Raw genomic sequence first — 12585 nt, 5'->3', positions numbered from 1 at the left:
TCTGCATGCATGCCTAGCCCTCATTTGCTCAGAAAGTTCTAACATTTCCCTGAAAACTTGAAGTTAAACCTATGATCCTGTGGTATTGTTTTGTTGTCCTGTTTTATTTTGTCGGGGTTGGGGGCTTTTTGTGTATGTTGAGTTTTTGGTGTGTTTTTGTTTTGTTTGCAGTTTAGCAAGCAGATACTGTTTGGGGGGGGGGGGTTAGGGGGTTTTGTTTGTTTATTTTATATTATATTTTACCTATCTTCTTTGGTGGGGTGGGCTATATTGGTTTTGTACTCAAGCCAAATGAGAATTGCTGGGGTCTGTGTGGACACTGTCATTAGTGAGACTTCTATTTCAAGTGAGATCTTCCTTGGTATAAAGACCAAGTTTGCTTCCCCAACGCTCCATTCACCATCAGTTTGGGTAAATCGAACGGTCTGCGCACAGCGTCAGATTACCCAATAGGCAAGATAATGGCGCCAGTGTCTGCTTACTCCCTAATTGATAGTGAACAGTTTCACATACTTTCTACCTGTTCAGAATTGTTTATTACAGATTAGTTAAGTCCATGCTTGCCTGCTTATTGGGTATCTGATCTTGTGTGTTCAGGATAAAAAGAAGAGGCATAAACCAAAGGGAGAAATGCCGGGAAAAAATCACTTCCTATCCAAATCTACATTTACATAAAATACCAACATGTCATCAACTGTCACTACCTTAGAGCTACCTAAACAGGGCTTTTTCAAGAAATCCCCATTGAGGCTGTGGCACTGCGTCCATGTAGAAACATCCACACAGCTCAACGTCCTTTGGATGATAGCTTTGCATTAAACTACCATGGAACACCTCCACGTTAGACAGTAAGAGCTCATGGTCTCTTCCTTCCTATAAAATGGGCAGGAAAGCTTGTGCATAAGCCCACATCTCAAAAGGTGTCCAAGGGTTTAATCTCCATCTCTTGAGTGTGGGCGGTTCCACCCTGGAAAGGTACGCTTGCTTGGGTGGGATTTGGTATGAAAAAGTATTCCTGTAATACAGAGAAATTTGGTATTCCAAAGGAAAAACTTCCAAGCTTATTTTCTTCAGCAAGGATAAGATGTTCCTTGCTTTGCTTTCCTTTCTGCTGTCTTTGAAAAACAACCATCATCCCCTAAGGACCAGTTAGGAGGAAAGAAGTGGTGCTCTATGATGCTTCACTCCCTGAAAACCACGGGTGATTTAAATATCCCCAGACTTGGCCACCCTCAAAGAGGCAAATTGACACAATAGCTCCAGTAATGGGTTTAAGCATACCAATATCTATGAGAATGACCCAGGAATGGCCAATGTACAGTTCTATTATACATAACAAGGTTACTATGAAGCAGAGCTAACAATAACCTACAATAATAAATATAATGACATAGATAATAATATGTGTTATATGTAATAAATAACAACTGACAATAGCATGCTCTGCTTAGTATGAAAGCAAATCCCAGGAAAATTAACATGCCCCCTCTGTGGTGGTTAGTATCATCAGAGCAACCCATGTTCAAACTGTTAATTGTTCAGCAAAACCCACTTGAATGCCAAATAATTGGGAGACTGGTCCTGTGAAGATAACAAAGGAATTTTTATGTCTCAGAGAAGAAATAAAACATGTCCAGACAACTTCTCATAATTTAGAGTGTCTTAGCAGTTAGAGGAAAGGAGTCCTGGGAGCGAGTCAGAGTTTGCAGGGGAATAAAGAATAACTTAAAAAAAAAAAAAAAAAGAATAACTTCATGGAGCAAGAGGTACTTGAGCTAGGTCTTGGAGGAAAGTCCAAACATGAAGTGTCATCAGAAGAAGAAAAGGAAAGAATATTAACCCAAGAAGAGAGAATTGGGAGGTAAGAGAGAAACAGAGAGAGGCTAGAAGGCAGAAGAGATTGGCTCTGAAGCATGGATGGAGGCATGGGTGCAGAGCAGAAAGCATGATGGTAAATGGGAAGGGAGATGGGAACACATTTCACCCGGCTACATCAGGCAGGAATCTGGGTTTTGACCTGCTGTAGGGAGTGTTGGAAATATTGAGTGGTGCCATGTTTCAATACTTTCTTTCTGGAAATTATAAAGTGAGATCAGAAAGGTGAAACTTGATTTTAAATGAGCAGTCATTGCTGTTGTTCGATGCCATTGAATAAACTCAAACTCATGGCAGCCCTGTGTACAACCAAAGAAGAAACAGCCCAGTTCTAAACCATCCTTATCATGCTGCTGTGCGTGGCCCACTGGTACAGCCACTGAGTGTGTCAACCCATCTTACTGAGAGTCCTACCTTTTTTAGCCGACACTCTACTTGACCAAACATGTTCTCTTGCTCCAACGATGGCCCCTCCTGTACCATCTCCAAAGTATGAACTCTCAACATCCTCACTTCTAAGGAAGTACTGGTAATACTTCTTCCTAGAAGCTATTCTTTGTTCTTTTAGTATTCCATGAGATATTCGGTACTCTTCATCAATCAGAATTCAAAGGCATTAGTTCTTCTGTGGTCTTCCCTATTTATTGTCCAAGTTTCAGATGCATAAGAAACAATTGAAAATCCCATGGCTTCAAACACGCAAACCTTAGTCTTTAAACTGGTCTCTTTAGCAGGATGTCCTTGGGAGATTTTTCCAATGTAGCATATGTTTTGATTTCTTGACTGCTGTTACCATGGAGGTTGATTTGGGATCCAGGTAGAATTAAGTCCTTAACAACTTTGCTCTTTTCTCCATCTATCATGACGTTATCTATTAGTCTAGTTGGGACGATTTTTGTATTCTTAATATTGAGGTGTAATCCATACTGAAGGCTGACCTTCTCCAGTAAGTGTTTCAAGTCCTCTTCACGTTTCACAAGCAAGGTTGCATCAACACATGCATATGAGGTGATTGAATATACCATGGCTTGGTTAGGAAGTTATAATGTTTATACTCCAATCCTTGATTAGGAGTGTATTCATTTCCAAGAGATGTTATAACAAAGCATCCCAAGCTTAGTGGCTTACAACAAAGGAAATTTATTCTTTCACAATTTTAGATATTAGTGGCCTTGAGGCAAGGTAAAAACAGGACAAAGCTCCCTCTAAAGACAGGGGGAGAATCTTTTCTACTTCTGCTTAACTTCTGATGGTTTTCTCAGTTTACTCATCTATAGCTGTACCACTCCCATCTCTGCCTTCACCATAACATGGCCTTGTTCCCTGTGTGTGTCTGTCTGCAATTCTTTTCCTCATTGACACCAGCTAATGTATTTAGGGCCCACCTTAATCCAACATGACCTTATCTTAACTTAGATTTACAAATATTATTATATCCAAATACCATATTCAAGGCTCTAGGCAGACATGAATTTTCAAAGGAACATTATCCACCAAAAACACATAATGGTTAAGTCCAGTTGATGTAGTGGAAGTGAGACAGAGATGGTGGGTGAGGGGGATGCTACTGCAGGCAGGCTTGAGAAAGAAAGCAGTTACTTTATGCTCCAGACCAAGAACGGTGTGATCATCCATATACCTCCAGAAAGGAAATCCATGGCTGGAGCCCATCCAACAGTCTGGGCTAGAGAAAGAAGAGTAAGAGGAGTGCCTGCCCAGGAAGTAAGCAGATGAGAGAATGGTGTTGCAGAAGCCAAAAGATTAAAATCATGTTCCAAAGGGTCTGGTGCAGCAGAAAAGCCAGTGAGGACATGTGCATAGCAAGAGCCCTTTGAAGCAGCTAGCTGAAGTGAGGTGAGGGCAGTGCCTCCTCTCTAGACCCAGAATGTCTTCCCTGAGCCCCCCAAAAGAGGAAGGTAACGAGTCCCTGAGCTCTAGAATGAGTCTGCATAGGCACATAGGCCATCACTTCACTAAGGAGTATGTCTCAAAGGTCAGGACTGCAAATCCTCCACTTTGCTGCCAAACCTAGGGCCATGCTAGAGTGGCCACCAGTGGGAGCCCAGTCAACAGGCAGTATGAGTAAGCACTCAGCCTCAGTATGTGTATTTCTTCAAATGAGCTCTCTAGTAAGGAAGGAAAGCATAAGGAAAACAGCCTGGAAGTGGTCTGCATATATTTTGGGGACACTTAGAATAAATAACACTTCCTGCTGGACCGTCAGGGACAGTGTATGAGAATCTTCCTGTTACGGTGCAGTTAGATGTTGTCAAGTACAACTCAAAGGGCCCTATGAGTAACACACCTGAACCCTGTCCTATCCTGAGCCATCCTCATCATCTCGTGACACACTTGAGCCGTTGCTGCAGTCACTGTCAGTCTGTCTCGGGGAGGTGGGTGGGCCTTCATCTCTTTCACTGACCTTGCGCCTTTCCTAGTGCTCTTCAAACACACACGCGCGCGCGCCAGGCTGTGAGAATATGCCCTTCATTCCCTGCTCTTTCACAAAGGGCGGCATAATCACAGTTGTATACCTCAAAGAGTGTTAAGTGGTAGATCTTAAAAGTGGAAATTGGAGCAGTATTCCCACCAATCCTGTTGCCACTCAGATGTCCTTTTTAGCCTGACAACAGCTACCTCTCCCTTTGCCAGAAGCCCTCATGTGGAAGAACCAGGTGTAAAGCCCAAGACTGAACAGCCAACACATGTTCACATCATTGTCAGCAGCTCTCATTTTGCTTTCAAAAAAATGCATCTAATTTCCTCATATTGATATTTTTTAATCCCTACGTGATATCACAATAAACCTGAATTATCCCTGATGAGTAAAAAAAAAATCATAATTTAAATTATCTTCCTTTTAAGATTTCTTTGTGCCTCACAGGGAGAGGGAGAGTCGGACACAGATACTTTAAAAAACCATACAATGCAGCAGAAGTGAGATGCTCAGTCTTAATGAAAGTCTCTGGAGTTACACTCATGTTCTTTGGTGTTTCCCCCACAGCTTCTCAGGGATACCACGTCTTTCCATACACTGGAACATCGACTTGTTATTGCCATACTCTGCTGGTGTTTGGAGAATCGTTTTATTTCTTGGCAGTATCTTTAAGATATAGTCCTGTTCCATGAAATAATCACAAACCATCCATACAACTTGGAACAATCAAGTTTATCCTCAGTAGATGTTGCATATTAACATCCCCAATTTATGAACTATATCAGTAAAGAAGTCTTTTGTAAGTGTGCAGTAATTGTAATCCTTTCTCAGTCTTATCAGATCATTAACAAACTCATGTGGTTTGATTTGTATTTGCAGTCAGCCATTGAGAAATTGACCCACGACTACTTAAACTTGTTTCACTTTCCACCACTCATTAAGGTAAGTTGGCTTTTTTTTTTCTTACTGAAAGTGTGCTGCTTTTATTCACCTATGCACCTGCCACATCCACACCTCAGTTAGCCAGTGTCGGAAACTGTTGTTTGAAGTGAAATGTAATCACTGTTGTCCAACAAAAGGGCCTTTGAATGAAGTGCAGGATGTGTGTAAATTGGACACCCTTGTTCCTTCACAAGTTGAAATATTAACAACACTCTCATGATAAGAATGACACATCTCACTCCAGGGGCTCGGAGATAGAAGGGCCAACATTGCAGGTGAGGGCCCAGCCCCCCTATCTCTCTCTGGGACATGTTTGCTCAACACATCAGTCACTGAAGGAAGTCACATACCAGGGCTTCATAGTCTATTTCACTTGAATGAAGAGGTCAGAGTTCTTGTTTCAGTAAGATATTATTGTGTTTAACATTATTTTTTTTTAAATAAAGTCTAAAGTACTTTGATGTTAAATCAGGTGTTATTGTTAGTTTACTTCAAGTCTATTAAAACTCACAGGGATCCTTTGAACAGCTTATGAAGACCTTTCCCCTGTTCTGTGGCATACTCACACTCTCAGCCATGTTCAAGCCCGTTGTTGCAGTCACTGTATCAGTCTATCTCATTGGAGGCCTTCTCCTCTTTCACTGATCCTCTCTTTTTTCCAGGGACTGTCCCTCCTGATAACATGACCAAAGTATGTGCTACCTTCTTTGCACCTAAACAGCACTCTAGTTGCACTTTCCCCAAGACAAATGTGTTCTTTTGGCAGACTATGGTATATGTATCTTCAACTCTCCTCACCACCACCATAGTTCAAGGCATGGATTTTTCTATGGTCATCCTTATTCATTGTCCAGTTTTTACATGCGTACGAAGCAGTTGAAAATACCATGGCTTGGACCACTAAATCCTTATAACTAATAGAACTCTTCTTCACTAGCAGCGGTGGGTTTTGCATCTCTAAGACCTTAGGAGTTCACTGTCTTCCTCTGTTATATCTTCCATCCACATTTGACCTAGGAACCACTAAATTCCTCTTTGAAAATAGCTTGTAAACAGTTTAAAGGTGGTGAAACATTGATGGTCAAAATGTCAACCGCATCTCCAGGTGCTAATAAGCACATTTCTAGGGTAAAATGACCCAGTGGGAAAAAGTCGCATTGGGAAAAAAATGTACATTTCTAGAGCATGAATTAAACTGTTTGGCAATATTCCCAAAGGCTTCATCTGTCATTTATTTTGCTCTATGCAACTGTAAAATGAAGCTTAATCCAAAATAATCTGAATTTAATAGATTAGGATGGATGATCTGATGCTAAGAATCATCTCTTTTGGCCAAGAAGTAAGAACAAAAATACCATCTGGAATAAATGGTGCTTGGTTTTCTGCTTCAGGACTCTGGAGGTGAACCTGAAGAAAATGAGGAAAAAGTCGTGAACCTTGAACTTGTTTTTGGTTTTCACTTGAAACCTGGAACTGGCCCACAGGTAATCACATCTTAAATCCTTTGGATGAATTTGTATCTAATTCTTTTTTTTTCTCTCCTATAACATCATGGTTTAATACTTTTCCCCCTGCCAGCTGGCAACTATATTCTGAGTAAATCTGTACACTTTGTAAAATACAATTTAGCCAAAAGTCTGTCAGCAGCCTCTGCAGTACAGTCAAGGGATCTTACTCTGAGGGTCAACAGAAGAGTCCGATAAAGGGCCATGCAAGCCCATTAGGAGACTCACAGCAAGGTTGAATGGGATGAAATGCAAATAAAAAGTTAGATACCAGAATGCTGTTTATACTGCTTAGCATCCCAGCTTTTTTATTTCCGTCTCTTATGGAGAATCAGTTTTATAGCATAGGCAGTCACTGAGTTTTCAATGAGCTCTATTCCTAAGTGTTATTGAGTTGAATCTGTTGGTAAGTCACCCTGGGATAAGAATGCTCTTAAAAGCTAAGCAAAACCATCCTTATCCCAGGCCATTCCCGAGAACCAGTGCTTAGAAATGGTCTGAAATTGTCATAAGGAATTGAGTTTCACCTGGGGCTTAAAAGGATGCTCTTTCCAGACACATGCCAGGAAGTGTCTTGCTGAAGATGCATTGATGCTTCTGCTGAAAGTTGAAATCCTTATTTCCTTTGTTTTGACCCGAGGACTTGGTTGAGTGAAGGAAACCCTTTACAAAGCTGCCTCAAGTCCAGGTTTCTTGGGTGCAAATTCTCTTCCTTCCTTCTGTAGCTGGATCACTTTTCCTTTCTTATAACAAGCAGCTATCAAATAGGGGCAGCAAAATAAATCCCCCCCTCTCCAACAAGAAAGTGCTCTTCTAACCTTGAGATTCTGTGTTTATGAACACCCTCAAGTTCATCCTATGGTGAACAAATAAGTACTCTTTGTTTAAACCAGTTTGTAGTTCTTAGGTGGTAAAAGACAAATGGGAGGGGGGGGGTTCCCTTAAAGACTTGAGAGAGAATTACCAACCATGGAAATAAAAATAGGATATGTTAGGTGGAAGCTTGGAAAAGATATAATAAAAATCAGAAGTTAGAAATTCTGTTTGAGACCAAATACCAGCGTATTAATGATCATTGTTTTGTAGACTTCTTGAGTGACAGATCATCTGTAAGGTTTAGGACATCACAGTGTTTGGTATTCTATTGCTGCTTGGTCACTATCCAGAGGAATAATCCATTCATTCATTCCTTCAGCAGCATATTCTTGAGGACCTGTAGGACTGGCCCTAAGCTCATTGCTAGAATGCCAAGTCAAAGGGTACAGGGTCTCATAGCTTATTGAGAGAAATAGACAAGATTGGTAATTGGTAGGGAGCTCTGGTGGCTTAGTGGTAAGGAGTTGTACTCCCAACCCAAAGGTACACATTTCAAATCCACCAACTTTTCTGAGAGGAAAAGATGAGGAATCTTGTCCCATCTGATTTACTACCTCTGGTCTTCTTGGTAGAAGATATGTTTGTGCCAAATTTTGAGAATTGCTAGGAATTACTTGATAGGGACTGGACATTGAAGGGAAAAGGAACAGTATGTGCCAAAGCTTGGAGCATGAAGTCAGAAAAATACCGAGACATCTTCTTACAATTCAACTCAAGCAGCACCCCTTCTGGGAGACTTAACACAGAGAAGATGGAGTAATGTGATGGTATTAAGGCCAGAGATATAACAAGACCAGATAATGAGCTATGATATCCTAAGCTAAGGATTTTGAAGTTTTTTTTTAAAGCAGAGAGTAGGCAGGATCAGATTTATGCCATTAAGAGATTTCTCAAAGGAGGAGAACTTGGAAACTGTCCAGGCGAGTATGAGACAGCAGTGAAGCAGCACTGGAGACAGCGAGCCTGAAAGTGACAAGGACCAGAGAGATGGTAGCACCAGGAGATGGAAGATAGGGCCGAGGACGTACGTGGAACTGATCAAACTCTGTCCCCAGCTAGAGGTCAGGGGTGAGTGAGAGATAGGAGCCAAGATGGGGTCAAGCTTCTCGTGTGGGCGTCTAGGTAGAGGATGCCATAAAGCAGACCAGAAGATTCAATGTGAGCATGGTGCCCGAGTGCTCAAAATAGAAAGAAGTCACTGGAATGGCTAATCAGGAAAACCTTCTTTTAGAAGGGAGCTACTTTAAACTGAGGCTAGTGAAAGTTGATGGACATGTGTAAATAATTGCCTGAATACTGTTTTTTGTTTTGTTTTTTAGGGTTTTGTTTAGTTTTTTTTCTTTTTTTATTATTTTTTTAATTTTTCTTTTTTTTAAATTTTTATTGTATTATTTTTACGTGTAGCGTCAAATCAGATCTGACTGGTACAGGAGGAGATTGCCCCCTCCTTCTCCAGCAGAGCATCTGATGGATTTGAACCGCCTGAATACAGTTTTTGAAGCTTATGCTTTGTACTTCTTCCCAAGGAACTCCAGGTAGAGTAAGTGCCCAGGTTAATAATATAATTTATTGGCAATTCGTGCTTGCCCTTTAATGCCATGTAAATGTGCTGTTACTTTAACATCGTTAATGCCACCCCCAACCCAAGTGTTTGCAACAAACTCTTCATCACAGTCACAGTCATGGTCACTTGCTCTGTGTGCAGCTTTTAAATCATTGCAAAGGCCCCGACCATTTTCTTGTACCAGAGGAGGACTAAATTGGAGTCACACGCACCTGGTCCAATTCACCACCTACAAATAAAACTTAAAGACACACTTAGGAAGTGATGTTGTTCATAATCCAGGTACTTCCTGTATTTCATTAATGCCATCTTTTTGAGCCCCTTGGCATTTCTGTGAGATGCATTAAGCACATTAATATTACTGATTAGGAAATCGATAGTAAAAGACAGCTTGTGACCAATCTAGGGTTAGGGCCGTTCAGAACTGAAGGGAGAAATTCTTTTATATGTTATTTTTATTAAAAGTATGCTACTCCTCATACTTGATCCAAGATATTTAAGCCATCTATATACATAAATGTTCATGGATTTAATTGCATATGACTATGCAAAGGCATTTGATTGTGTGGATCACAACAAACTGTAGCTGACTCTGAGAAGAATGGAAATCCCAGAACACTTGGTTGTGCTTTTGCAAAACCTGTATGTGGACTAGGAGGCAGTCATCAGAATAGAGCGAGGAAACGCTGCATGGTTCAAAATTGAGAAGGGTGTGTGTCAAGGATGTGTCCTGTCTCCATATCTTTTCAATCTATATGCGGAACAGATTATCCAGGAGGCTGGGCTCTATGAGGAGAAGTGTGGCATCAGGATTAGAGGTAGATTCAACAACAGTCTGCATTATGCAGATGACACAACCCCGCTTGCTGAAACTGAGGAGGATCTGAAGTGCTTGCTGCAGCAGGTCAAGGACTGCAGCCTTCAGTATGGTTTGAAGCTCAACATTGAGAAAACAACAATTCTCACCACCAGGCTGATTGGTAGCATCATGATGGATGATAAAGAGATTGAGATTGTTGACAACTTCAGTTTTCTTGGCTCTACAATCAACACTCTTGGTACCAGCAGCCAGGAAATTAAAAAATTAATTGCACTGGGAAAGTCTGCTGTCAGAGACCTTTCCAAAGTACTGAAGAGTAATGATGTCAGTCTCGAGATTAAGGTGCGCCTGATACAGGCCATGGTCTTTGCAGTTACTTGCTATGCATCAGAGAGCTAGGGATAATAGAAGGAGAGTTAATGTCTTTGAGCTTTGGTGCTGAAGAAGAGTTTTGCATATACCATGGACTTCTAGGAGAACAAACAGGTTGGTCCTGGAGAGGGTAAAGCCAGGCTGTTCCTTTAGAGGCAACGATTCTGAAGCTTCGTTGGACATACTATGTTGCAAGGTGGGATCAGTCCTTGGAGAAGGATGTCATGCTTGGGAGGGTGGAGGGACAGTGCAGGAGAGGAAGACCCTTGATGAGATGGATTGATTCAGTTACTGGGGAAATGGGGATAGGTGTGTCAGAGGAAATAAGATTGGCCTAGGATAGAGCTGCTTAGGGTTTAGGGCTGTTGTACATAAAGTCACTATGGGTCTCAAGTGACTTGACGGCACATAACAATAACAATAAATGTTCATTAAATAGTCTTCAAATAAATTACTGCTTGGAAGCAGGAGTAACATCCACTTGCAAAAAAAAACTTGCCTCCGGAAACTCTGTGAACTTGGAAAAAAGATGAAAGTTTTGTGTTCAAGACTTTCATTCATAGGGTCACTATGTGTTGTCTACAAATCTAAAGCATTTAACAACAACAACTTCTAAACTAGGAAGCTCTGCTGGCCTAGTGGTAAGGAGTTGCACTGTCAATAAAGACAGGTAGTCAGATTCCACTGACTGCATTAAGGGAAGAAGATGGGCTGTCTCCTCTCATGTAATTTACAGCATCTGAAAACCTGATCAAAGGTCAACTTTGAGTCAGCTCTGACCTGACAACCCATAATAACAACAACAGTAGCAACAATGACAACATCTCTATCTCTTTCTACGTTTCTCTCTCTCTCAGTTATAAAGAATAAATCTTACAGTAGAAAAATAGAACTTTCAAAGTCCTCAAAATGTAAGAGTTTGCATATCAAAGATACTTACTTAATCATTTCACATTTTCTTTTACAAGTGAAATGAAAGATGTGTTCTACTGACAGCTCTTGGGAATAATGTAGGACAGTGGCTTCATCTCCACTATACATTTGAGAAGAACCAGCTAATTACTTCCTAAAATTAATATGTCATTTCAGGAGCTTAGAGAGGGTGGAAAGTTCTACGTTGGCCTGCTAAGACCAAGCATTAAAAATTGACCTTATACACAAAAATAGAGGTATACCTAAAAGAGAAAGGGAAAAAAGTTATAATAAAACAGTTTTTATTTTGGGTTGTTTTTTTTTTTTTGTAAGACCTGTCAACTTGCTGTTCTAAGAATTCATATTGCGTTGTTTTTCTTAATTTTGTAATCAGATAGGCTATGGTATAAAAGTGACATCTCTTAGGTGGACTTGATTCACAGAACCTGAGAAAGCTGTTGACATTTGCAATTTATGCATAATAAACCATGACCCTTTCTCAGAAGAAGGAAGCTCAGAGATATGTTTTATTGCTGCCTCATAGTGGCAGCCGCAGTGGGCCTGAGCGTGGCAGAGATTATGAGGATGGCAGAGGTTAAGCAAGGTTCCCTTCTCTTGTTCAAAAGGGCTGCTATAAGACATAGTCAACTCGACAGCACCCAGCAACAACCCAACTCTGAGTAACTAGGCCCTGACCAAATTTCAGCCCCATATGCACTGCAAGAGTTCTCCCACAAACTAAAGGTTATCTTTTCTTTTTTACAACAATCAGACAGAGGAACTAGGATTGGATGAAAGGTTCCAGTGGTAACTGAAATCATTAATAACTGAGTGTTTATCTCACCCCTTTACTTGACTGAAGTGTAGATAGACTGTTCTTTGGAAGTGAGGGAGGTAAGACTTCCCCTTCCTTATTTGGACACATTGTCAGGAAAGGTCCACCACCGGAAAAGGACATCATGTTTGGTAGATGATCACCAAAAACAATAGAAACTCTCAGTAGTGGCAACAACGGGCTCAAACATGCGGATGGTCTTGAGGATGATGAAGGACTGGTCAGTGTTTAGTCCTGCTGTGTGTGATGTTAACCATGAATCAAAACCAACGTGTTGTTGTTGTTATGTGCCATCGAGTCGTTTCCGACTCATAGCGACCCTATGCACAACAGCTCTAAACCCTGCCCTATCCTGCGCCAACCGAACTGCCTCCGACACACCCATCACGATTAGCCCAGTCACCAAATCAATCCATCTCATAGAGGGTCTTCCCCTCCTGCGCTGTC

General features: G+C 41.1%; 1 protein-coding gene across 1 annotated transcript in view; it reads left to right on the top strand.

Annotated features, from left to right (window-relative positions):
- LOC102876634 (mitogen-activated protein kinase kinase kinase MLT-like) overlaps positions 1-12585 on the top strand; it is a 230724-nt gene that overhangs the window by 185633 nt on the left and 32506 nt on the right. The window contains exons 15-16 of the mRNA XM_006878825.1: positions 5192-5254; positions 6646-6738. Coding sequence (XP_006878887.1) covers positions 5192-5254; positions 6646-6738 — 156 coding nt within the window. The remainder of the gene's footprint in view (positions 1-5191; positions 5255-6645; positions 6739-12585) is intronic.

The sequence above is a fragment of the Elephantulus edwardii genome, unplaced genomic scaffold (genome assembly GCF_000299155.1).
Source record: "Elephantulus edwardii isolate Elephantulus edwardi_28Jun2011 unplaced genomic scaffold, EleEdw1.0 scaffold00001, whole genome shotgun sequence".
Lineage (NCBI taxonomy): Eukaryota > Metazoa > Chordata > Mammalia > Macroscelidea > Macroscelididae > Elephantulus > Elephantulus edwardii.
Note: the sequence above shows the minus strand (reverse complement) of the source record. Positions and strands in the feature narration are given on the sequence as shown.